Raw genomic sequence first — 27,368 nt, forward strand, 5'->3', positions numbered from 1 at the left:
TAACAACTTCGTATTGTGAGGCAGACGCACTAACCCCTCTGCCACCGTGAAGCCTCAACTGATTATGGTTTCAAGCCAAACACAAAACGTTTTCAAGAAACTCATAACATCTGACTCACATCCGAGCCTTGTGGGTGTTACACATTTCCACATCCAAGATCACGTGGTGGCCATTTGAGTGATGAAAGATCTGACATCCCTTTTGTTAAACTCAATCAATCAATCAATGTTTATTTATATAGCCCCAAATCACAAATGTCTCAAAGGACTGCACAAATCATTACGACTACGACATCCTCGGAAGAACCCACAAAAGGGCAAGGAAAACTCACACCCAGTGGGCAGGGAGAATTCACATCCAGTGGGACGCCAGTGACAATGCTGACTATGAGAAACCTTGGAGAGGACCTCAGATGTGGGCCTAACATAAATAAAATAGAAAAATATTTTTTCAACTCAAAATAACATAGCTGTGCGAATAGTACAAAATGTATTAAACTCAGATTAAAAAAATGCATTTGCGTTGAATCGAAAAAAATCGATTTATAATCGAATCGCGACCCCAAGAATCGATATTCAATCAATCAATCAATCAATCAATGATTATTTATATAGCCCCAAATCACAAATGTCTCAAAGGACTGCACAAATCATTACGACTACAACATCCTCGGAAGAACCCACACAAGGGCAAGGAAAACTCACACCCAGTGGGCAGGGAGAATTCACATCCAGTGGGACGCCAGTGACAATGCTGACTATGAGAAACCTTGGAGAGGACCTCAGATGTGGGCAACCCCCCCCCCCCTCTAGGGGACCGAAAGCAATGGATGTCGAGCGGGTCCAACATGATACTGTGATGATACTGCCAAACCACTGTCTTCTTGTGTGATTAAAAGGTCCACGACCAAATAAATAAAATAATAGAATAACCCATGAATCTTGTCTTGTTGAGACACTATAATTTGCAACATTGAAGCTACGTAGTTTTCTATTCGGCTAAGGTTCTTTGTTTTCTCTTTCAGAGAAATAATGCCCAGCTGATGGTTAATGTGCTTCTGCTGGCAACCTGGGGCGCCGCCTTGCTGGCCTGCCGCTTCTATTGGATGGGCAACAAGCCCCCAAACTTCTCCAACTCCGACAACCCGGCAGCGGACTCCGCCTCTCTCCTCACCAGGACGCTAACATTTCTCTACCTGCCCGCCATGAACTTCTGGCTTCTCCTCTGCCCGAACACGCTCAGCTTCGATTGGTCCATGGACACCCTGCCTCTGATCCGGAGCCTTGGCGACTGGAGAAACGTTCACACGCTCGTCTTCTATTCGGGATTGTCGTGGCTGGCTTGGTTCAGCGTGTGGAAGCAGCCGAAAGCCAAGAGAAAGGACAGCAACGGGAAAGCTCAGGTGTTTGCCAATGGAAAGAATGGCAGCAGCAATGGACACAGTTACCAGGATCATGAGCAAGAACATGTGAACAGTTCTTGCGTTGGCGCTCACAACGTACAGAACGGGACCAAAAAGCCCCATGAAAGCAGGACTTCTCTGCCCATCACTGAAAATGTCGTGGCGTTCTCCCTCGGCCTTTTAGCTATACCTTTCCTCCCCGCCACTAACCTCTTTTTCTACGTGGGCTTCGTAATCGCCGAAAGAGTTCTCTACATCCCCAGCATGGGTTTTTGCCTGCTGGTCGCCGTGGGGTTGAGGTCTCTCTGCGTCCGACTGAGACACAAGTCCTCCAAGGCCTTGCTGGTTTATGGCAGCGCAGCTCTGATTCTGCTCTTTGGTGTCAAGACTGTTTTGAGGAACAGGGATTGGGAGAACGAAGAGATGCTCTACAAGTCGGGGATTTCTGTCAATCCGGCTAAAGGTTGGTTGATCTTTTTTTCACCTTGGTAGACACTAAAAAGGGCCACGCTCATTATTAAAGCCTACTGAAATGAGATGTTCTTATTTAAACGGGGATAGCAGGTCCATTCTATGTGTCATACTTGATCATTTCGCCATATTGCCATATTTTTGCTGAAAGGATTTAGCAGAGAACATCGATGATAAAGTTCGCAACTTTTGGTCGCTAATAAAAAAACCCTGCCTTTACCGGAAGTAGCAGACGATGACATCACAAGTGTGAGGGCTCCTCACATCCTCACATTGTTTATAAGGGGAGCCTCCAACAAAAAGAGCTATTCGGACCGAGAAAATGACAATTTCCCCATTAATTTGAGCGAGGATGAAAGATTCGTGTTTGAGGATATTGATAGCGACGGAGTAGAAAAAGAATAAATAATAAAAATTTAAGTAAAAAAAACAAAACACGGATTCTGATGTCTTTAGACACATTTACTAGGATAGTTCTGGGAAATCCCTTATCTTTCTATTGTGTTGCTAGTGTTTTAGTGAGTTTAACTGTACCTGATAGTCGGAGGGGTGTGTCCACGGGTTTCTTGACGCCAGTGTCTGAGGGCAGTCGACGGCAGCTGTACGGACGGCACAAGCTCAGTGGCGACTTTTTACCACAATTTTCTCACCGAAAACTGCCGGTTGTCAAGTGGTCGGGATCCATGTCCGCTGTGATCACATCCTCACATTGTTTATAATGGGAGCCTCCAACAAAAAGAGCTATTCGGACCGAGAAAATGACAATTTCCCCGTTAATTTGAGCGAGGATGAAAGATTCGTGTTAGAGGATATTGATAGCGACGGACTAGAAAAAGAATAAATAATAAAAATTTAAGTAAAAAAAACCCCCACGGATTCTGATGTCTTTAGACACATTTACTAGGATAGTTCTGGGAAATCCCTTATCTTTCTACTGTGTTGCTAGTGTTTTAGTGAGTTTAACTGTACCTGATAGTCGGAGGGGTGTGTCCACGGGTTTCTTGACGCCAGTGTCTGAGGGCAGCAAGCTAAGTGGCGACTTTTTACCACAATTTTCTCACCGAAAACTGCCAGTTGTCAAGTGGTCGGGATCCATGTCCGCTGTGATCACATCCTCACATTGTTTATAATGGGAGCCTCCAACAAAAAGAGCTATTCGGACAGAGAAAATGACAATTTCCCCATTAATTTGAGCGAAGATGAAAGATTCGTGTTTGAGGATATTGATAGCGACGGACTAGAAAAAGAATAAATAATAAAAATTTAAGTAAAAAAAAACAAAACACGGATTCTGATGTCTTTAGACACATTTACTAGGATAGTTCTGGGAAATCCCTTATCTTTCTATTGTGTTGCTAGTGTTTTAGTGAGTTAAATAGTACCTGATAGTCGGAAGGGTGTGTCCACGGGTTTCTTGACGCCAGTGTCTGAGGGCAGCAAGCTCAGTGGCGACTTTTTACCACAATTTTCTCACCGAAAACTGCTGGTTGTCAAGTGGTCGGGATCCATGTCCGCTGTGATCACATCCTCACATTGTTTATAATGTGAGCCTCCAACAAAAAGAGCTATTCGGACCGAGAAAGCGACAATTTCCCCGTTAATTTGAGCGAAGATGAAAGATTCGTGTTTGAGGATATTGATAGCGACGGACTAGAAAAAGAATAAATAATAAAAATTAAAGTAAAAAAAAAAAAACACGGATTCTGATGTCTTTAGACACATTTACTAGGATAGTTCTGGGAAATCCCTTATCTTTCTATTGTGTTGCTAGTGTTTTAGTGAGTTTAATAGTACCTGATAGGCGGAGGGGTGTGTCCACGGGTTTTTTGACGCCAGTGTCTGAGGGCAGTTGACGTCACCCGTGTGAGGGCTCCTCACGTCCTGACATTGTTTATAATGGGAGCCTCCAACAAAAAGAGCTATTCGGACCGAGAAAATGACAATTTCCCCATTAATTTGAGCGAGGATGAAAGATTCGTGTTTGAGGATATTGATAGCGACGGACTAGAAAAAGAATAAATAATAAAAATTTAAGTAAAAAAAAAAAACACGGATTCTGATGTCTTTAGACACATTTACTAGGATAGTTCTGGGAAATCCCTTATCTTTCTATTGTGTTGCTAGTGTTTTAGTGAGTTTAATAGTACCTGATAGTCGGAAGGGTGTGTCCACGGGTTTCTTGACGCCAGTGTCTGAGGGCAGTCGACGGCAGCTGTACGGACGGCACAAGCTCAGTGGCGACTTTTTACCACAATTTTCTCACCGAAAACTGCCGGTTGTCAAGTGGTCGGGATCCATGTCCGCTGTGATCACATCCTCACATTGTTTATAACGGGAGCCTCCAACAAAAAGAGCTATTCGGACCGAGAAAATGACAATTTCCCCGTTAATTTGAGCGAGGATGAAAGATTCGTGGCTGAGAATATTATTGATAGCAAAGGACTACAAAAAAAAATAATAATAAGTTAAAAAAAAAGGGTGATTGCATTGTGAGTGATTCAGATGTTTTTAGACACATTTACTCGGATAATTCTGGGAAATCCCTTATCTTTCTATTGTGTTGCTAGTGTTTTAGTGAGTTAAATAGTACCTGATAGTCGGAGGGGTGTGTTGACGCTAGTGTCGGAGGGAAGTCACGGCAGCAAACTTTTGGTCGCTAATAAAAAAGCCTTGCCTTTACCGGAAGTAGCAGACGATGTGCGCGTGACGTCACGGCTTATCGAGCTTCTCACATCCTCACATTGTTTACAATCATGGCCACCAGCAGCTAGAGCGATTCGGATCGAGAAAGCGACAATTTCCCCTTTAATTTGAGCGAGGATGAAAGATTTGAGGCTGAGAATATTATTGATAGCAAAGGACTACAAAAAAAAAAAATTAAGTTAAAAAAAAAGGGTGATTGCATTGTGAGTGATTCAGAGGTTTTTAGACACATTTACTAGGATAATTCTGGGAAATCCCTTATCTTTCTATTGTGTTGCTAGTGTTTTAGTGAGTTAAATAGTACCTGATAGTCGGAGGGGTGTGTTGACGCTAGTGTCGGAGGGAAGTCACGGCAGCAAACTTTTGGTCGCTAATAAAAAAGCCTTGCCTTTTCCGGAAGTAGCAGACGATGTGCGCGTGACGTCACGGGTTATCGAGCTTCTCACATCCTCACATTGTTTACAATCATGGCCACCAGCAGCTAGAGCGATTCGGACCGAGAAAGCGACAATTTCCCCATTAATTTGAGCGAGGATGAAAGATTTGAGGCTGAGAATATTATTGATAGCAAAGGACTACAAAAAAAAAAAATTAAGTTAAAAAAAAAGGGTGATTGCATTGTGAGTGATTCAGAGGTTTTTAGACACATTTACTAGGATAATTCTGGGAAATCCCTTATCTTTCTATTGTGTTGCTAGTGTTTTTGTGAGTTAAATAGTACCTGATAGTCGGAGGGGTGTGTTGACGCTAGTGTCGGAGGGAAGTCACGGCAGCAAACTTTTGGTCGCTAATAAAAAAGCCTTGCCTGTACCGGAAGTAGCAGACGATGTGCGCGTGACGTCACGGGTTATCGAGCTTCTCGCATCCTCACAATGTTTACAATCATAGCCACCAGCAGCTAGAGCGATTCGGACCGGGAAAGCGACAATTTCCCCATTAATTTGAGCGAGGATGAAAGATTCGTGGCTGAGAATATTATTGATAGCGAATTACTACAAAAAAAATAAATAAAATAAGTAAAAAAAAAAAAGGGTGATTGCATTGTGAGTGATTCAGAGGTTTTTAGACACATTTACTCGGATAATTCTGGGAAATCCCTTATCTTTCTATTGTGTTGCTAGTGTTTTAGTGAGTTAAATAGTACCTGATAGTCGGAGGGGTGTGTTGACGCTAGTGTCGGAGGGAAGTCACGGCAGCAAACTTTTGGTCGCTAATAAAAAAGCCTTGCCTTTACCGGAAGTAGCAGACGATGTGCGCGTGACGTCACGCGTTATCGAGCTTCTCACATCCTCTCAATGTTTACAATGATAGCCACCAGCAGCTAGAGCGATTCGGACCGGGAAAGCGACAATTTCCCCATTAATTTGAGCGAGGATGAAAGATTTGTGGATGAGCATAGTGAGAGCGAAGGACTAGAAGAAAAAAAAAAGCGAGGGCAGTGAGAGTGATTCAGATGTTATTAGACACATTTACTAGGATAATTCTGGAAAATCCCTTATCTGCTAATTGTGTTACTAGTGTTTTAGTGAGTTAAATAGTACCTGATAGTCGGAGGGGTGTGGCCACGGGTGTGTTGACGCTAGTGTCGGAGGGAAGTCACGGCAGCAAACTTTTGGTCGCTAATAAAAAAGCCTTGCCTTTACCGGAAGTAGCAGACGATGTGCACGTGACGTCACGGGTTATCGAGCTTCTCACATCCTCACATTGTTTACAATCATGGCCACCAGCAGCTAGAGCGATTCGGACCGAGAAAGCGACAATTTCCCCATTAATTTGAGCGAGGATGAAAGATTCGTGGCTGAGAATATTATTGATAGCAAAGGACTAAAAAATAAAAAAAAATAAGTTAAAAAAAAAGGGTGATTGCATTGTGAGTGATTCAGAGGTTTTTAGACACATTTACTCGGATAATTCTGGGAAATCCCTTTTCTTTCTATTGTGTTGCTAGTGTTTTAGTGAGTTAAATAGTACCTGATAGTCGGAGGGGTGTGTTGACGCTAGTGTCGGAGGGAAGTCACTGCAGCAAACTTTTGGTCGCTAATAAAAAAAGCCTTGCCTTTACCGGAAGTAGCAGACGATGTGCGCGTGACGTCACGGCTTATCGAGCTTCTCACATTGTTTACAATCATGGCCACGAGCAGCTAGAGCGATTCGGACCGAGAAAGCGACAATTTCCCCATTAATTTGAGCGAGGATGAAAGATTCGTGGCTGAGAATATTATTGATAGCAAAGGACTACAAAAAAATAAATAATAATAAGTTAAAAAAAAAAGGGTGATTGCATTGTGAGTGATTCAGAGGTTTTTAGACACATTTACTAGGATAATTCTGGGAAATCCCTTATCTTTCTATTGTGTTGCTAGTGTTTTAGTGAGTTAAATAGTACCTGATAGTCGGAGGGGTGTGGCCACGGGTGTGTTGACGCTAGTGTCGCAGGGAAGTCACGGCAGCAAACTTTTGGTCGCTAATAAAAAAGCCTTGCCTTTTCCGGAAGTAGCAGACGATGTGCGCGTGACGTCACGGGTTATCGAGCTTCTCACATCCTCACATTGTTTACAATCATGGCCACCAGCAGCTAGAGCGATTCGGACCGAGAAAGCGACAATTTCCCCATTAATTTGAGCGAGGATGAAAGATTTGAGGCTGAGAATATTATTGATAGCAAAGGACTACAAAAAAAAAAAATTAAGTTAAAAAAAAAGGGTGATTGCATTGTGAGTGATTCAGATGTTTTTAGACACATTTACTAGGATAATTCTGGGAAATCCCTTATCTTTCTATTGTGTTGCTAGTGTTTTAGTGAGTTAAATAGTACCTGATAGTCGGAGGGGTGTGTTGACGCTAGTGTCGGAGGGAAGTCACGGCAGCAAACTTTTGGTCGCTAATAAAAAAACCCTTGCCTTTACCGGAAGTAGCAGACGATGTGCGCGTGACGTCACGGGTTATCGAGCTTCTCACATCCTCACAATGTTTACAATCATAGCCACCAGCAGCTAGAGCGATTCGGACCGGGGAAAGCGACAATTTCCCCTTTAATTTGAGCGAGGATGAAAGATTTGTGGATGAGCATAGTGAGAGTGAAGGACTAGAAGAAAAAAAAAAGCGAGGGCAGTGAGAGTGATTCAGATGTTATTAGACACATTTACTAGGATAATTCTGGAAAATCCCTTATCTGCTAATTGTGTTAGTAGTGTTTTAGTGAGATTATATGGTACCTGGGCTTCACGGTGGCAGAGGGGTTAGTGCGTCTGCCTCACAATACGAAGTTCCTGCAGTCCTGGGTTCAAATCCAGGCTCGGGATCTTTCTGTGTGGAGTTTGCATGTTCTCCCCGTGAATGCGTGGGTTCCCTCCGGGTACTCCGGCTTCCTCCCACTTCCAAAGACATGCACCTGAGGATAGGTTGATTGGCAACACTAAATTGGCCCTAATGTGTGAATGTTGTCTGTCTATCTCTGTTGGCCCTGCGATGAGGTGGCGACTTGTCCAGGGTGTACCCCGCCTTCCGCCCGATTGTAGCTGAGATAGGCGCCAGCGCCCCCCGCGACCCCGAAAGGGAATAAGCGGTAGAAAATGGATGGATATATGGTACCTGAAAGTCGGAGGGGTGTGGCCAGTGTCTCCGGTGGGAGGAGGTAATAGTCCGCAGCTGCAGGAGGACGCAAGCTCCGCTCATGTCTACGGTAAGAGCCGACTTATTACCACAATTTTCTCATCGAAACCTGCCGGTTGACATGTGGTCGGGATTCATATTCGCTTGACCGCTCTGATCCATTGTAAAGCTTCACCTTCGGGAATTTTAAACAAGGAAACACCGGCTGTGTTTGTGTGGCTAAAGGCGGAAAGCTTCCCACCTACATCTTTCTTCTTTGACGTCTCCATTATTAATTGAACAAATTGCAAAAGATTCAGCAACACAGATGTCCAGAATACTGTGTAATTATGCGATTAAAGCAGACTACTTATAGCTTGGATCGGGCTGGAAAAAAATGTCCGCTACAACCGGTGACCTCAAACGCATCATCATACTGCGACGTTTTCAACACGACACTTTGCAGGAAATTAAAAATAGCAATTTAGTAAACTAAAAAGGCCGTATTGGCATGTGTTGCAATGTTAATATTTCATCATTGATATATAAACTATCAGACTGCGTGGTCGCTAGTTGTGGCTTTCAGTAGGCCTTTAATAGAAGTAAATGAAGGTTACGACAAGATGTTTATTTGAACTATTTTACCCCAAGTATCCACTTGAAACATTGATTATGTGTTCATTAAATCAGACGCTGAAGCAATATTGCTGAAAAAAAGCCTCAAATCAGTGCAACTTTTGCCGTAGCTTATTTGAAACATCTGCCGCAAATTTTTGCCATTTTAGGCCACAAACATCCCAATGGACTCTTTGGGATGTTTCTGAAGTGTTTCATGCAGTGTATACGTGTCAATCAACTGGAAATGGAATCTGGATTTCCCATTCTCCTGAGCAGGAATTAACACGGAAATCGAACACCATTAAATATCAAGAGAAGAAGACAAAACCAGTCGTGCGAGGGAGTGAAGGCCATGATTGTTGGACTGATGAGGAGACAAATTCCTGCTGCTGAAAGTCGGAACAAATTCCAAGAACTTCTTTAGAGATTCACCTGTATGAACATTTCTTACAATGATTGGTGTGACACTAATAATCACAATATTTTTCAAACTTTCTGACAATTCGCCATCACTCTTTGTAGGCACAAAAACATCCATCCATCCATCCATCATCTTCCGCTTATCCGAGGTCGGGTCGCGGGGGCAGCAGCCTAAGCAGGGAAACCCAGACTTCCCTCTCCCCAGCCACTTCGTCTAGCTCTTCCCGGGGGATCCCGAGGCGTTCCCAGGCCAGCCGGGAGACATAGTCTTCCCAACGTGTCCTGGGTCTTAGGAGAACTGGTACCATAACAATCTAATTGTTATCAGAATTTATTGGTAACAACTTTAATCACCGCATACAGTACAGTTTAGTATTGTTTTTTTCATGCCTTTCATGCAGAAGAAGCCAAAATACAATAACATAGGAAAAGAATAACATACATACCTGTTTAAAAATATTTTTTTGTGATTATCCGTAACATTAAAGGCATACTGAAAGCCACTACTACCGACCACGCAGTCTGATAGTTTATATATCAATGATGAAATATTAACATTGCAACACATGCCAATACGGCCGCTTTAGTTTACTGAATTGCAATTTTAAATTGCCCGCGAAGTCAATCAATCAATCGATCAATCAATGTTTATTTATATAGCCCCAAATCACAAATGTCTCAAAGGACTGCACAAATCATTACGACTACAACATCCTCGGAAGAACCCACAAAAGGGCAAGGAAAACTCACACCCAGTGGGCAGGGAGAATTCACATCCAGTGGGACGCCAGTGACAATGCTGACTATGAGAAACCTTGGAGAGGACCTCATATGTGGGCAACCCCCCCCCTCTAGGGGACCGAAAGCAATGGATGTCGAGCGGGTCTAACATGATACTGTGAAAGTTCAATCCATAGTGGCTCCAACACAGCCGCGAGAGTTCAGTTCAAAGCGGATCCAAGACAGCAGCGAGAGTCCCGTCCACAGGAAACCATCTCAAGCGGAGTCGGATCAGCAGCGTAGAGATGTCCCCAACCGATACAGGCGAGCGGTCCATCCTGGGTCTCGACTCTGGACAGCCAGTACTTCATCCATGGTCATCGGACCGGACCCCCTCCACAAGGGAGGGGGGGACATAGGAGAAAGAAAAGAAGCGGCAGATCAACTGGTCTAAAAAGGAGGTCTATTTAAAGGCTAGAGTATACAGATGAGTTTTAAGGTGAGACTTAAATGCTTCTACTGAGGTAGCATCTCAAACTGTTACCGTTTCCTGTTGAAAACGTCTCAGAATGCTGACGTGTACGCGTGACAGCTAAAAGTCGTCTGCTTTAACGGCATAATTACACAGTATTTTGGAAATCTGTGCTGCTGAATATTTTCCAATTTGTTCAATTAATACTGGAGAAGTCAAAGTACAAAGACGGAGTTGGGAAGCTTTAGCCTTTAGCCACACAAACACACGGTGATTCCTTGTTTAAAATTCCCCGGAGGTGAAGCTTTACTATGGATCACAGCGGACATGGATCCCGACCACTTGACAACCGGCAGTTTTCGGTGAGAAAATTGTGGTAAAAAGTCGCCACTGAGCTTGCTGCCCTCAGACACTGGCGTCAAGAAACCCGTGGACACACCCTTCCGACTATCAGGTACTATTAAACTCACTAAAACACTAGCAACACAATAGAAAGATAAGGGATTTCCCAGAACTATCCTAGTAAATGTGTCTAAAGACATCAGAATCTGTGTTTTGTAGTTTTTACTTTAATTTTTATTATTTATTATTTTTCTAGTCCGTCGCTATCAATATCCTCAAACACGAATCTTTCATCCTCGCTCAAATTAATGGGGAAATTGTCGTTTTCTCGGTCCGAATAGCTCTTTTTGTTGGAAGCTCCCATTAAAAACAATGTGAGGACGTGAGGAGCCCTCAACGGGTGACGTCATCGTCTGCTACTTCCGGTAAAGGCAGGGTTTTTTTATTAGCGACCAAATGTTGCAAACTTTATCGTGGATGTTCTCTACTAAATCCTTTCAGCAAAAATATAGCAATATCGCGAAATGATCAAGTATGACACATAGAATGGACCTGCTATCCCCGTTTAAATAAGAAAATCTCATTTCAGTAGGCCTTAAAGTAAAAATCTGAGTTTTACACCAATGCTTTTCCTATAAAGTGTTCAGTTTGTCTCCGTTATCTTTCATAACCAGAAATTCCTTGTGATCGGATGTAACCAAAAAGCCATAGGAAGCAAGGCAGAGATACAGTAGTTTGTCCAGTCATGGTTTTGACATGTCTTTCATTGTCTATTATGCTAAATAATTCCATCCATCCATCCATTTTCTTCCGCTTATCCGAGGTCGGGTCACGGGGGCAGCAGCCTAAGCAGGGAAACCCAGACTTCCCTCTCCCCAGCCACTTTGTCTAGCTCTTCCCGGGGGATCCCGAGGCGTTCCCAGGCCAGCCGGGAGACATAGTCTTCCCAACGTGTCCTGGGTCCTCCCCGTGGCCTCCTACCGGTTGGACGTGCCCTAAACACCTCCCTAGGGAGGCGTTCGGGTGGCATCCTGACCAGATGCCCGAGCCACCTCATCTGGCTCCTCTCGATGTGGAGGAGCAGCGGCTTTACTTTGAGTTCCTCCCGGATGGCAGAGCTTCTCACCCTATCTCTAAGGGAGGAGGAAACTCATTTGGGCCGCTTGTACCCGTGATCTTATCCTTTCGGTCATGAACCAAAGCTCATGACCATAGGTGAGGATGGGAACGTAGATCGACCGGTAAATTCAGAGCTTTGCCTTCCGGCTTAGCTCCTTCTTCACCACAACGGATCGGTACAACGTCCGCATTACTGAAGACGCCGCACCGATCCGCCTGTCGATCTCACGATCCACTCTTCCCTCACTCGTGAACAAGACTCCTAGGTACTTGAACTCCTCCACTTGGGGCAGGGTCTCCTCCCCAACCCGGAGATGGCACTCCACCCTTTTCCGGGCGAGAACCATGGACTCGGACTTGGAGGTGCTGATTCTCATTCCGGTCGCTTCACACTCGGCTGCGAACCGATCCAGCGAGAGCTGAAGATCCCGGTCAGATGAAGCCATCAGGACCACATCATCTGCAAAAAGCAGAGACCTAATCCTGCGGTCACCAAACCGGAACCCCTCAACGCCTTGACTGCGCCTAGAAATTCTGTCCATAAAAGTTATGAACAGAATCGGTGACAAAGGACAGCCTTGGCGGAGTCCAACCCTCACTGGAAATGTGTTCGACTTACTGCCGGCAATGCGGACCAAGCTCTGACACTGATCGTACAGGAAGCGGACCGCCACAATAAGACAGTCCGGTACCCCATACTCTCTGAACACTCCCCACAGGACTTCCCGAGGGACACGGTCGAATGCCTTCTCCAAGTCAAAAATGATGCCGTATCTCTTAATTTCACCGTTCAGACAATTGGTGATCTACCAATCTCCCGAGCTTGTGTTTCTTGCTAAAACAAACGTGACTGCGGCTGCTCCTCCGTTCGCTTGATGGTCGGCCAAAACAAACAGCCTGTCGTGTCGCAGCTCCGGTGGAATATTTGAAAGGGAAATTCGCTAACACAAAGTATCCTGCTGCTGCCTCATGTGTCGCGGCCCGGCTTCCCCTCTAAGGGCCTATGACAGCAATAATTTGGACATAATTCTGTGGCTGCTGGCCTTGCTCGGAGGGCTGGTGAATAGTTGATTTCCTGTTGGAAGGTGCCAATCATAACTGGTGCCATGGCAGTGATGGCGCTCTTCCACATGAGTGGACATCATGAACTAATGAAAATGTACAAAAAGGATGTGCTTATTTACGCCATTCTCAATATTCTACAAGTATGGAAGGCCAAAATATAATACATATTGAAATAATGACTGAAATCTATCAGTGTCGGGCTTGCACCCTGACAGTTTGTTTGTGTTTTAGTATTTCCGCAGGGTGTGTTTAGTATTCCCTGTCTTTAGTTCCTGTCAGCGCTCTTATTTTGTCTGTTTCCTGTTTTTTTCGCTCAGATGCGGCTGATTGGCACCTGGCCACACCTGGTGTCAATCAGCCCGGTCCTATTTCTACCTACTTTTGTCTCTAGTCAGGGCTGGATTGTTGTCATGTCATGTCGCTCTTGTGGTTGCTACCTGTCGTGTCGTGTCGTATCATATCGTGTCAATGCAGTCTTGCGGTAAGCTATATTTGATAGTGGTTTGGAGCTTATTGTCTTTTGTTCCCTGCTTCCAAAGTTTGTTTTCATATTATAAGTACGACTACTGTTTCTTGCTCGATACCTGCTAGCTTACACGCCAGATGAGGTGGTTCAGGCGTCTGGTCAGGATGCCACCCGAACGCCTCCCTAGGGAGGTGTTTAGCGCACGTCCAACCGGTAGGAGGCCACGGGGAAGACCCAGGACACGTTGGGAAGACTATGTCTCCCGGCTGGCCTGGGAACGCCTCGGGATCCCCCGGGAAGAGCTAGACGAAGTGGCTGGAGATAGGGAAGTCTGGGCTTCCCTGCTTAGGCTGTTGCCCCCGCGACTTGAGCTCAGATAAGCAGAAGATGATGGATGGATGGATGGATGGATGGCATCATTTTTTTTTGTCGGAACAAGCAAAGCATAACTCGAGGCACGTATGACTCAGGCAAGCTTTTTTTTTCTCATTTATACCAAATATTCCACTGAGATCACGTTTGGTAGTAATTAAATTAGCACATTGCTGGAAGGCGTGCTGCACAGAATCCTACTTTGTGGAATTACCGCCCAAAAAATATCATTAATTATCATGCATGTCACGGCGTGGCGCAGTGGGAGAGTGGCCGTGCGCAACCCGAGGGTCCCTGGTTCAAATCCCAGCTAGTACCAACCTCGTCACGTCCGTTGTGTCCTGAGCAAGACACTTCACCCTTGCTCCTGATGGGTGCTGGTTGGCGCCTTGCATGGCAGCTCCCTCCATCAGTGTGTGAATGTGTGTGTGAATGTGGAAGTAGTGTCAAAGCGCTTTGAGTACCTTGAAGGTAGAAAAGCGCTATACAAGTACAACCCATTTATCATTTATCATTTATATTTGACATAAACTCCATGTAGCAAGAAACACAAGCTCGGGAGATTGGTAGATCACCAATTGTCTGAACGGTGAAATTTAGAGATACGGCATCATTTTTTTTTTGGGTCGGAACAAGCAAAGCATAACTCGAGGCACGTATGACTCAGGCAAGCTTTTTTTTTCTCATTTATACCAAATATTCCACTGGGATCACGTTTGGTAGTAATTAAATTAGCACATTGCTGGAAGGCGTGCTGCACAGAATCCTACTTTGTGGAATTACCGCCCCAAAAATATTATTAATTATCACGCATTTTTGACATACACTCCTAGTAGCACTGCTTTAATCATCCAGTATGCACTTCCTCTCTCATGGTTAATGGAGAACATGCACAAAAGCTCAACAAACTTACTTTATAGGCGAGCTCCTCCACTGCATTCACTGTTAATGTCATTAGTAGTTAAAAGGCTCAGTGGTGGTCTGCTTTTCAAGCACACTCTCACAGTAATGAGTGGTGGTTTCTGGCACAAAGCTCCCCCAGTGTGTCATCCTTCATCCCTGCAGAGCAGCTGCAGCAGGACAGCATCCTTTTAGCGGCCTAACAACGTTCCTACCCGACAACCTCGAGTGGCTGGCAATGACAAAAGAAAAATTCCACTTGAAAATGTCTTTTCTCCTGAATCTATTCAGAAAGAGCTTTTGTTTCCGTGAATATTGCTGCACAACCGTCTAATTCTTTTTTTGGGGGGGGGGGATTTGACAGCATGGGGAAACCTGGGAAACGTCCTGAAGAACCAGGGCAAGATGGAGGAGGCGGAACAGGCGTACAGAAATGCACTTCATTTCCGCAGCAATATGGCGGACATGCTGTATAACCTGTGAGTATTTTTTTTTTATTGAAGCTACCAGTCAGTTCTTCAAATGCTTCTTTGCGTCTTTACAATGTGTTCTTCCAAGAGGAACAGTGTGGTTTTCGTCCTGGTCGTGGAACTGTGGACCAGCTCTATACTCTCGGCAGGGTTCTTGAGGGTGCATGGGAGTTTGCCCAACCAGTCTACATGTGCTTTGTGGACTTGGAGAAGGCATTCGACCGTGTCCCTCGGGAAGTCCTGTGGGGAGTGCTCAGAGAGTATGGGGTATCGGACTGTCTTATTGTGGCGGTCCGCTTCCTGTATGATCAGTGCCAGAGCTTGGTCCGCATTGCTGGCAGTAAGTCGAACACGTTTCCAGTGAGGGTTGGACTCCGCCAAGGCTGTCCTTTGTCACCGATTCTGTTCATAACTTTTATGGACAAAATCTCTAGGCGCAGTCAAGGCGTTGAGGGGTTCCGGTTTGGTGACCGCAGGATTAGGTCTCTGCTTTTTGCAGATGATGTGGTCCTGATGGCTTCATCTGACCGGGATCTTCAGCTCTCACTGGATCGGTTCGCAGCCGAGTGTGAAGCGACCGGAATGAGAATCAGCACCTCCAAGTCCGAGTCCATGGTTCATGGTGGAATGCCATTTCCGGGTTGGGGAGGAGACCCTGCCCCAAGTGGAGGAGTTCAAGTACCTAGGAGTCTTGTTCACGAGTGAGGGAAGAGTGGATCGTGAGATCGACAGGCGGATCGATGCGGCGTCTTCAGTAATGCGGACGTTGTACCGATCCGTTGTGGTGAAGAAGGAGCTAAGCCGGAAGGCAAAGCTCTCCATTTACCGGTCGATCTACGTTCCCATCCTCACCTATGGTCATGAGCTTTGGGTCATGACCGAAAGGATAAGATCACGGGTACAAGCGGCCGAAATGAGTTTCCTCCGCCGTGTGGCGGGGCTCTCCCTTAGAGATAGGGTGAGAAGCAACAAGTAAACAACATCAACAAAGCTCACCTTTGTGCATTCACGTACAGTATAAAAAGTTTGGTGGACAAAATGAGACAAAGACAGAGTGGCATAAAACTCGTCTTTCTGTGGCAGAGTTGTACATGTAAACAAACTGTTCAGTCCAAGTCCACACGACGGTGAGTTCAAGGGCTGCTAAAATTAATAGGACATAACGACACTCGCCAAATACTCTTACCAGTGAAGCATAAACACACACATATTAAACAGTGGTCTTTCTACATATTACATCACTATGCCTCGTTTGTAGGTATATTTGACCTCATTTACTTTGCTTTACTTATGTCGTCTGTGTATTTCATTTATATTTTTATGTCTCATGACATGTGTGTAGTATTGGCTGCATTTCTGATAGTTGTTAGTGTGCCATGTTGTTCCAGACCACAGCAAACTGTACCATTTTGTTGTAGACCACAGCAAACATTACAAAGTTGTTACAGACCATAGCAAACATTAACGAGCTTGCAAAGATTGTGATAAATCCATTACATCCAAGACAGCCTGTTGTTTCCTTTAACTTGGACACACACATCTATACCTCCAGTCATTCTAAGACAGTCATTTACAGAAGTAATCTCGCGCTATGATAAGTTTAGCTAATGTTTTCCAATGTTTTAAAAATGTTAAGAATACATTTTATATTTCAACATTTTGGTAACGCTTAAGTATGGGGAACATATTTTACCATTAACTAGTTGCTTATTAATATGCAAATTAGTAACATATTGGCTCCTAATTAGTCATTATTAAGTAGTTATTAATGTGTTATTCTGCATGGTTTTATTATACAACCAATAAGCCATTAACTAAGAGTCTTGCCTCAATAACCTCAGAATTATTGCTTATTAGTAACCCTAACCCTTATATGTTGCCCTAGTGTCCAAATAACTGTAAATGTTACTCATTTGCATGTTAATAAGCAACTAATTAATGGTGATTATGTTCCCCATACTAAAGTGTTACCAACATTTCTGTCAATGAAGATTTCGTCAGCCTGCGACCCCTCAGAAAGCTGGCGTGCACATCACTTGTGCACGGCAGCTTTCCGAGACTCTTATTTTGTTAGCGCAGGCAGCATGAAGCAGGGCTTTTATTGTGAAGATAGGAAATGTGCAGTCGGCCTTTAGAGTTTTGACGGAAGGGACGGCGCGAAAGTCTGTTGAAATAAAAAGTGTTTCTCGCCTTTCTCTGTCATTTTTTCATAATAATGAACTGGCAGCAGCCAGCGTCATCTCACAAGACCCTCGGGTGCCGTGAATGTCAATCAAGCAAGCTACGGAATTTGCCGCCAATCTTTTTCTTGTAAAGTGTATGGAAGCTGGATGAATTAGATGCCAAAAACCAACCACTTTCATGTGGTATTGTACAGAAAGGACAACTTTTTTTCTCCTCCATTTGAAAATGTGGGCGTTATCATCATTACTGTCTGATTCCAATCAATGCAAGTCATCAGAATCAGGTAATACACCAACTTATATTCTTGTCTTTGTGAAAGAAAGACATCTATATGTGTTACACATGCTTGTATTATCATTAAACACATTTAACTTGTTTACAAAAATGTCTCTTTCATAAATAAATAAATATAAATGATATATATAAATGAGGTAGATCCCCTCGAGTTGGTCAATTGAAAAGTAGCTCGCCTGCAGAAAAAGTGTGGGCACCCCTGCTCTAGAGCCATAGGTTCCCTACCCCTGGCTTAGATGTTTTCTTTTTCCCGTCGGATTCCAACGGAACTGTCACCCATTCCACTTGTCCCGCGTCCTGTTGTAACAAAAGTGCATGTTTATGTTTCAACACATGGAACCTTGTTTTGTTGTTGCAGTGGTTTGCTGCTTCAGGAGAGCAACAAGTTCTCAGAGGCGCTTCACTACTACAAGCTGGCCATTGGGAGCCGGCCAACTCTGGCCTGTAAGTACAGCTTTTCCTTTTTTTTTTTTGACAATCTCCAGCTCTGGCGGTTGCAGCCGCACCGTGTCCAGGCAACGGTGAACACAGGCTGTGGTTATGCGAGGCCAGCGGAGTCGGTGGCAAAGGGCAGCTGGTCTACAGCTGGTGCGCTCGGAGCCAAGTCAACACATGAACCAGCGAACGCATGATGTCATTTATGATTAATTCGAGCAGGAAGTTATTTTGCCGCGCCCCCTTTTCCATGAGATCTGCTTCATTTAGGGGGATTTTATTAACTGCTACACCTGGGTTTGATTTCCCCACATCGGTATCTTATCTTCACTTCATGATGATTACAAATGCTTGCCAATTTTACCACATCTTGATAACAGAATAAATTAGCTCCTGATTGTTCTTGCCATCGGTCAATGACAGATAAACAGAAAGTCCTAAATGTCTGTTCCCTCTGCCCCTGAATTAATTAAAGATCCAATCCTGATCACAGTCAGACTAGAACGTTTCAATTCGGCGTGCAATTATCTTGTCCGTCAGCCCATAACTGAGGTAATTAATTAACTTGAGCTGCAGACATCTCGGAGGCAGGAGCAGATTGTTATCTTTTCTACTTACTGCCGTTCCTTACTGCCTAATGCAGTGTTTTTCAACCACTGTGCCGCGCCACACTAGTGTGCCGTGAGATACAGTCTGGTGTGCCGTGGAAGATTATCTAATTTCACCTATTTGGGTTGAAAATATTGTTTGAAAACCAGCAAAACCAGATGTGTTGTTGTTGAATGTCGATGCTGTCTGCACTGCAAAAACTGAAATCTAAGATGAAATATCTCAAATAAGGGTGATATTTGCTAATTTTCTGTCTGATAAGATAATTCTTCTCACTAAGCAGATTTTATGTTAGAATCTTTTACTTCTTTTAAGGGTTTTGCTCCTAAATGATCTCAGTAAGATACTACAGCTTGTTTCCGGCATTTTATGACCTATTTTGAGTAAAATATGCTTGAAACTATTTTTGTCCAAGTGTCCAAAACACACCCAGCAATGGTGCACAGGAAGGCGGGGAAGAAGAGGGGCAAAAGGCAGCCAAAATGTTCAAAAGTCCCTATAGTGTCCAAAATACCTCCCCGGGGTTCCAGTCCCACGAGTCCCGCCGCCGGCCACACAAGTCCCGGGATACAAAAAAATTCCAAAACGCACCCAGCAAAGTCCCACAGGAAATAGGGGTGAAAAATGAGAAAAGTCGGCAAAAGTCCCCCAAAATGTTCAAAATACCTACCAAGGTTCGAGTCCCAACCGGGTTCGAGGTTGAGTTTGAGTGCACACTCGAACCCGGGTGGGACTTTTGAACATTTCCCCGACTTTTCTCCCCACCTTCCCGCGGGACTTTGCTGGGCGCGTTTTGGACATTTTTGGCATCCCGGCCGGCGGCAGAACTTGTGGGACTCGAACCTGTGTAGGTATTTTGAACATTTTTGGGACTTTTGCTGACTTTCCCTACTTTCATACATACCCCCTCCCCATGGGACTCGGCTGGGTGTGTTGTGAACATTTAGGGCATCCTGGGACTTGCCCGGCCATACATAAGATTTTATGTTAGAGTGTTTTACTTGTTTTAAGTGTTTCGCTCCTAAATGATCTCAGTAAGATACTACAGCTTGTTTCCGACATTTTATGACCTATTTTGAGTAAAATATACTTGAAACTATTTTTGTCCAAGTGTCCAAAACACACCCAGCAATGGTGCACAGGAAGGCGGGGAAGAAGAGGGGTAAAAGGCGGCCAAAATGTTCATAAGTCCCAATTGTGTCCAAAATACCTCCCCGGGTTCCAGTCCCACGAGTCCCGCCGCCGGCCACACAAATTCCAAAACGCACCCAGCAAAGTCCCACAGGAAATAGGGGGGAAAAATGAGAAAAGTCGGCAAAAGTCCCCCAAAATGTTCAAAATACCTACCAAGGTTCGAGTCCCAACCGGGTTCGAGGTTGAGTTTGAGTGCACACTCGAACCTGGGTGGGACTTTTGAACATTTCCCCGACTTTTCTCCCCACCTTCCCGTGGGACTTTGTTGGGCGCGTTTTGGACATTTTTGGCATCCCGGCCGGCGGCGAAACTTGTGGGACTGGAACCTGTGTAGGTATTTTGAACATTTTTGGGACTTTTGCTGACTTTTCCTACTTTCATACATACCCCCTCCCCGTGGGACACGGCTGGGTGTGTTATGGACATTTTGGGCATCCCAGGACTTGCGCCGCCATACATAAGATTTTATGTTAGAGTGTTTTACTTGTTTTAAGTGTTTCGCTCCTAAATGATCTCAGTAAGATACTACATCTTGTTTCCGACATTTTATGACCTATTTCGAGTAAAATATGCTTGAAACTATTTTTGTCCAAGTGTCAAAACACACCCAGCAATGGTGCACAGGAAGGCGGGGAAGAAGAGGTGGAAAAGGTGTCCAAAATATTCAAAAGTCCCAATTGTGTCCTAAATACCTCCCCGGGGTTCCAGTCCCACAAGTCCCGCCGCCGGCCACACAAGTGCCGGGATACAAAAAAATTCCAAAACGCACCCAGCAAAGTCCCACAGGAAATAGGGGGGAAAAATGAGAAAAGTCGGCAAAAGTCCCCCAAAATGTTCAAAATACCTACCAAGGTTCGAGTCCCAACCGGGTTCGAGGTTGAGTTTGAGTGCACACTCGAACCTGGGTGGGACTTTTGAACATTTCCCCGACTTTTCTCCCCACCTTCCCGTGGGACTTTGTTGGGCGCGTTTTGGACATTTTTGGCATCCCGGCCGGCGGCGAAACTTGTGGGACTGGAACCTGTGTAGGTATTTTGAACATTTTTGGGACTTTTGCTGACTTTTCCTACTTTCATACATACCCCCTCCCCGTGGGACACGGCTGGGTGTGTTATGGACATTTTGGGCATCCCAGGACTTGCGCCGCCATACATAAGATTTTATGTTAGAGTGTTTTACTTGTTTTAAGTGTTTCGCTCCTAAATGATCTCAGTAAGATACTACATCTTGTTTCCGACATTTTATGACCTATTTCGAGTAAAATATGCTTGAAACTATTTTTGTCCAAGTGTCAAAACACACCCAGCAATGGTGCACAGGAAGGCGGGGAAGAAGAGGTGGAAAAGGTGTCCAAAATATTCAAAAGTCCCAATTGTGTCCTAAATACCTCCCCGGGGTTCCAGTCCCACAAGTCCCGCCGCCGGCCACACAAGTGCCGGGATACAAAAAAATTCCAAAACGCACCCAGCAAAGTCCCACAGGAAATAGGGGGGAAAAATGAGAAAAGTCGGCAAAAGTCCCCCAAAATGTTCAAAATACCTACCAAGGTTCGAGTACCAACCGAGTTCGAGGTTGAGTTTGATTGCACACTCGAACCCGGGTGGGACTTTTGAACATTTCCCCGACTTTTCTCCCCACCTTCCCGTGGGACTTTGTTGGGCGCGTTTTGGACATTTTTGGCATCCCGGCCGGCGGCAGAACTTGTGGGACTCGAACCTGTGTAGGTATTTTGAACATTTTTGGGACTTTTGCTGACTTTTCCAACTTTCATCCCCTCTCCCCGTGGGACTCGGCTGGGTGTGTTATGAACATTTAGGGCATCCTGGGACTTGCGCGGCCATACATAAGATTTTATGTTAGAGTGTTTTACTTGTTTTAAGTGTTTCGCTCCTAAATGATCTCAGTAAGATACTACAGCTTGTTTCCGACATTTTATGACGTATTTCGAGTAAAATATGCTTGAAACTATTTTTGTCCAAGTGTCCAAAACACACCCAGCAATGGTGCACAGGAAGGCGGGGAAGAAGAGGGGTAAAAGGCGGCCAAAATGTTCAAAAGTCCCAATTGTGTCCTAAATACTTCCCCGGGGTTCCAGTCCCACGAGTCCCGCCGCCGGCCACACAAGTCCTGGGATACAAAAAATGTCCAAAACGCACCCAGCAAAGTCCCACAGGAAATAGGGGGGAAAAATTAGAAAAGTCGGGAAAAGTCCCCCAAAATGTTCAAAATACCTACCAAGGTTCGAGTCCCAACCGGGTTCGAGGTTGAGTTTGAGTGCACACTCGAACCCGGGTGGGACTTTTGAACATTTCCCCGACTTTTCTCCCCACCTTCCCGTGGGACTTTGTTGGGCGCGTTTTGGACATTTTTGGCATCCCGGCCGGCGGCAGAACTTGTGGGACTCGAACCTGTGTAGGTATTTTGAACATTTTTGGGACTTTTGCTGACTTTTCCAACTTTCATCCCCTCTCCCCGTGGGACTCGGCTGGGTGTGTTATGAACATTTAGGGCATCCTGGGACTTGCCCGGCCATACATAAGATTTTATGTTAGAGTGTTTCACTTGTTTTAAGTGTTTAGGTCCTAAATGATCTCAGTAAGATACTACAGCTTGTTTCCGGCATTTTATGACCTATTTTGAGTAAAATATGCTTGAAACTATTTTTGTCCAAGTGTCCAAAACACACCCAGCAAAGGTGCACAGGAAGGCGGGGAAGAAGAGGGGTAAAAGGCGGCCAAAATGTTCAAAAGTCCCAATTGTGTCCTAAATACCTCCCCGGGTTCCAGTCCCACGAGTCCCGCCACCGGCCACACAAATTCCAAAACGCACCCAGCAAAGTCCACAGGAAATAGCGGGGAAAAATTAGAAAAGTCGTCAAAAGTCCCCCAAAATGTTCAAAATACCTACCAAGGTTCGAGTCCCAACCGGGTTCGAGGTTGAGTTTGAGTGCACACTCGAACCCGGGTGGGACTTTTGAACATTTCCCCGACTTTTCTCCCCACCTTCCCGTGGGACTTTGTTGGGCGCGATTTGGACAATTTTGGCATCCTGGCCGGCGGCGGAACTTGTGGGACTCGAACCTGTTTAGGTATTTTCAACATTTTTGGGACTTATGCTGACTTTTCCTACTTTCATACCCCCTCCCCGTGGGACTCGGCTGGGTGTGTTATGAACATTTAGGGCATCCCAGGACTTGCGCGGCCATACATAAGATTTTATACTTGTTTTAAGTGTTTAGGTCCTAAATGATCTCAGTAAGATATTACAGCTTGTTGCTGAGATTTGATGACCTATATTGAGTAAAACATGCTTGAAACTAGAATATCAACTGTTGCAAAGCTGTGTCATCAACACTCACAAGTATAAAACTACTCTTTAAAGTAAGAATTTCTTATTTTAAGAACGTAAAACAAAATCCTGACTTTGACACAATTGTTTCTCATATTAAAACAGATGACAGCCAAATAGACTTTGCCGTTTTATTTTCAATGGAACAATAGAAAATACGTACTCGTATACTGTAGTAGTGCACTTGTTATTAGTGATATTATACTTATTTTAAGGTATTTTTGGGTTCATTGAAGTTAGCTAATTTTACCTGTTTTGAAAAGTCTTGACAAGCCAAATTTTCTTGTTCTATTGGCAGATAATTTTGCTTAGTTCAAGTAAAATACCCCTCATTTTTGTATTTTCTTTTTCTTGTTTTTGAACACTGACTTTTTGCAGTGTAGAGCTGGGCAGAGTAACCGTGTAATACTCTTCCATACCAATAGGTGGCACGCCTGCTTTCTGAGGGATCGCTTGTGCACGCCAGTTTTCCGAGACTCTGTATTTAGTTAGCGCAGGCAGCATGAAGCAGGGCTTTTATTGTGAAGATAGGAAATGTGCAGTCGGCCTTTAGAGTTTTGACGGAAGGTACGGCGCGAGAGTCTGTTGAAATAAAAAGTGTTTCTCGCCTTCCTCTCGGTCATATTTTCATAATAATGATCTTGCAGCAGCCAGCGTCATCTCACAAGACCCTCCGGTACCGTGAATGTCATTTAAGTGACGTCTTGGTGAAGATTGATGATCACTCATTTTTAGGTCTATTTTTTTTTAAAAGCCTGGCTGGAGATCGACTGACACACCCCCCGCGGTCGACTGGTAGCTCGCGATCGACGTAATGGGCACCCCTGTTATAGACGTTACCGAACAAAAAGCCATGAATTAGCTACACCGTTTTATAAGCCGCAAGGTTCAAAGCGTTGAAAGAAGTAGCTGCTGACTGTCCGGAAAAAATAGGGTCGTTTTTGGAGTGTGTCGAGGAATTTCCAGATTGTGGGTCAAACTCTCCACAAGTATCAAAAGGCAGCTCTTGAAATTTATGCTGTTTACCCCAATGTTTTGTGCTGTGAATAATACAATCTGGTGTGCCGTTGGAGATGTTGTCATTTCACCTAATTGGGTCGAAAGTATTTTTTGCAAACCAGTAATTATCAACCGCAAATAGCGTGCCGTGCCTGTGCCGTCTAGAACTCGGCAGAGTAACCGTGTAATACTCTTCCATATCACTGGGTGGCAGCAAGTAGCTAATTGTTTTGTAGATGTCCAGAACGTGGTTTGTCGTGATTGCAATAAGAAGGAAGCTGCGTTCAGGTAAACCAAAAATAAAGAAAATGTGAGTGCTGCTAAGAAAAGGCATTGAAGCGTAGGGAGGGCGATGCAAAACCAAACTAAAACTGAACTGGCTGCGAAGTAAACAAAAACAGCATCAAGCGTTGGAATTGGGGGTTAAATCACCATAAATGATTCCCGGGCGCGGCATCGCTGCTGCCCACTGCTCCCCTCACCTCCCAGGGGGTGATCAAGGGGAGGGGTCAAATGCAGAGGACAAATTTCACCACACTTAGTGTGTGTGTGACAATCATTGGTACTTTAACTTTAACTTTAAGAATGCTGGACGACAGCAAAGAGTTAAAAAAGTTCAAACCAAAGTACCAATGATTGTCACACACACTAGAAGTGGTGAAATTGTAAATAATACGTTATACTTGTATAGCGCTTTTTTACCTTCAAGGTACCCAAAGCGCTTTGACACTATTTCCACATTCACACACACATTCACAAACGGAAGGCAGGAGCTGCCATGCAAGGCCCTAACCACGACCCATCGGGAGCAAGGGTGAAGTGTCTTGCTCAAGGGCACAACAAAAACGGCGAGGTTGGTAGAAGGTGGGGATCCAACCAGGAAGCCTCAGGTTGCTGGCACATGCATATGATTCCCTCCCAACCCCCCGGGAGGTGAGGGGAGTAGTGAGCAGCAGCGGTGGCCGCGCCCCCGGATTCCTTTTGGTGATTTAACCCCCAATTCCAACCCGTGATGCTGAGTGCCAAGCAGGGAGGGAATGGGTCTCATTTGTATAGTCTTTGGTATGACTCGGCCGGGATTTGGACTCACGACCTACCGACCTGCGTGTGCAGCAGATGGCGTCCACAAAGTACATCCGTACATGACAATCAACAATGTCCCCACAAAGAAGGATGGCGTCCGCACAACGAGCGGTTTAGCTCGGCTGGTAGAGTGGCCGTGCCAGCAACTTGAGGGTTGCAGGTTCGCTTCCCGCTTCCGCCATCCTAGTCACTGTTGTTGTGTCCTTGGGCAAGACACTTCCAGTGCCACCTGGTTTGAATGTAACTTATAACTTAGATATTGGGTTTCACTATGTAAAGCGCTTTGAGTCACTAGAGAAAAAGCGCTATATAAATATAATTCACTTCACTTATATAGTCTCGATTGCGGAAACAAAGCGGGTGCTGGGAATAGCGTTCGAGGAAGACATGAAACTGCTACAAGAATGGTTGCCAACTCCCTTAAAAAAATAATTAAGGCAAGCTCGTATGTATGGCCAGTCAACCCAATTTTTGTCTTTTTTATTTTTGTGAATTAGCTTCTATAATCTTTGACTCAAACCCAGAAACTTGTAGGAACCTTCCTTCAGGAACCCTAGAAAAATGTGTGTAAATATATATTTGTGTGGACCTTTGGAATTGAAAGAAAGTCAATTAATCTTGCGCTGCGTTTCTTTTGTTCCGTTTCCCGACCAGCGGCCTACTTGAACACCGGCATCATCCTGATGAATCAGGGCCGCCTGGAAGAGTCCAAGCGCACCTTCCTCACCTGTGCCGACATCCCAGACGAGAACCTGAAGGACCCCCACGCCCACAAGAGCTCGGTCACCAGCTGCCTGTACAACCTGGGAAAGCAGCTCCATGAGCAAGGACACCAAGAGGTGGAAACTCAAATCATGTTTTTGTACTTGCATTTTTACCAGGGATTGCACAAAGCAATCAATCATCAATCAATGTTTACTTATATAGCCCTAAATCACGAGTGTCTCAAAGGGCTGCACAAACCACTACGACATCCTCGGTAGGCCCACATAAGGGCAAGGAAAACTCACACCCAGTGACAATGATGACTATGAGAACCTTGGAGAGGAGGAAAGCAATGGATGTCGAGCGGGTCTAACATGATACTGTGAAAGTTCAATCCATAATGGATCCAACACAGTCGCGAGAGTCCAGTCCAAAGCGGATCCAACACAGCAGCGAGAGTCCCGTTCACAGCGGAGCCAGCAGGAAACCATCCCAAGCGGAGGCGGATCAGCAGCGCAGAGATGTCCCCAGCCGATACACAGGCAAGCAGTACATGGCCACCGGATCGGACCGGACCCCCTCCACAAGGGAGAGTGGGACATAGAAGAAAAAGAAAAGAAACGGCAGATCAACTGGTCTAAAAAGGGAGTCTATTTAAAGGCTAGAGTATACAAATGAGTTTTAAGGTGAGACTTAAATGCTTCTACTGAGGTGGCATCTCGAACTGTTACCGGGAGGGCATTCCAGAGTACTGGAGCCCGAATGGAAAACGCACTGTTCTAAAGTGTTCCTGAGCCCATTTGGTGATATCCTTTACACACTGATTTCGGTTTTCGATGCAGTACCGCCTGAGGGATCGAAGGTCATGGGCATTTCCGCTTATGTGCAGTGATTTCTCCAGATTCTCTTCAACTTTTGATGATAATAAATACCGTAGATGGTGAAATCCCTAAATTCCTTGCAACAGCTCGTTAAGAAACGTTGTTCTTAAATTGTTCGACAATTATCTCACGCATTTGTTCACAAAGTGGTGACCGCTCGCCCCATCCTTGTTTATGAATGACTGAGCATTTCATGGACGCTCCTTGTGTACCCGAACACGGCACCCACCTGAACCTTTGGGATGTTCCAAATAAGTGTTTGATGAACATTCCTCAACTTTCTCAGTTTTTTTTGCCACTCGTGCCAGCATTTTTTAAACATGTTGCAGGCATCAAATTCCAAATTAACTAATATATGCAAAAAAAAAACAGCATTTACCTGTTGGAACGTTAAGTATCTTGTCTTTGTAATCTATTCAATATAAGTTGAAAAGGATTTGCAAATCATTGTATTCAATCAATCAATCAATGTTTATTTATATAGCCCCAAATCACAAATGTCTC

At 44.7% G+C, this 27,368-nt stretch overlaps 1 protein-coding gene across 1 annotated transcript in view; it reads left to right on the forward strand.

Annotated features, from left to right (window-relative positions):
* tmtc2b (transmembrane O-mannosyltransferase targeting cadherins 2b) overlaps positions 1–27,368 on the forward strand; it is a 360,692-nt gene that overhangs the window by 243,237 nt on the left and 90,087 nt on the right. Inside the window, exons 3-6 of the mRNA XM_061917943.1 lie at positions 1,026–1,866; positions 15,027–15,141; positions 17,969–18,054; positions 25,933–26,117. Of these exons, the coding sequence (XP_061773927.1) occupies positions 1,026–1,866; positions 15,027–15,141; positions 17,969–18,054; positions 25,933–26,117 (1,227 nt within the window). The remainder of the gene's footprint in view (positions 1–1,025; positions 1,867–15,026; positions 15,142–17,968; positions 18,055–25,932; positions 26,118–27,368) is intronic.

This window comes from Nerophis ophidion, linkage group LG12 (assembly GCF_033978795.1).
Source record: "Nerophis ophidion isolate RoL-2023_Sa linkage group LG12, RoL_Noph_v1.0, whole genome shotgun sequence".
NCBI classification, from domain to species: Eukaryota; Metazoa; Chordata; class Actinopteri; order Syngnathiformes; family Syngnathidae; genus Nerophis; species Nerophis ophidion.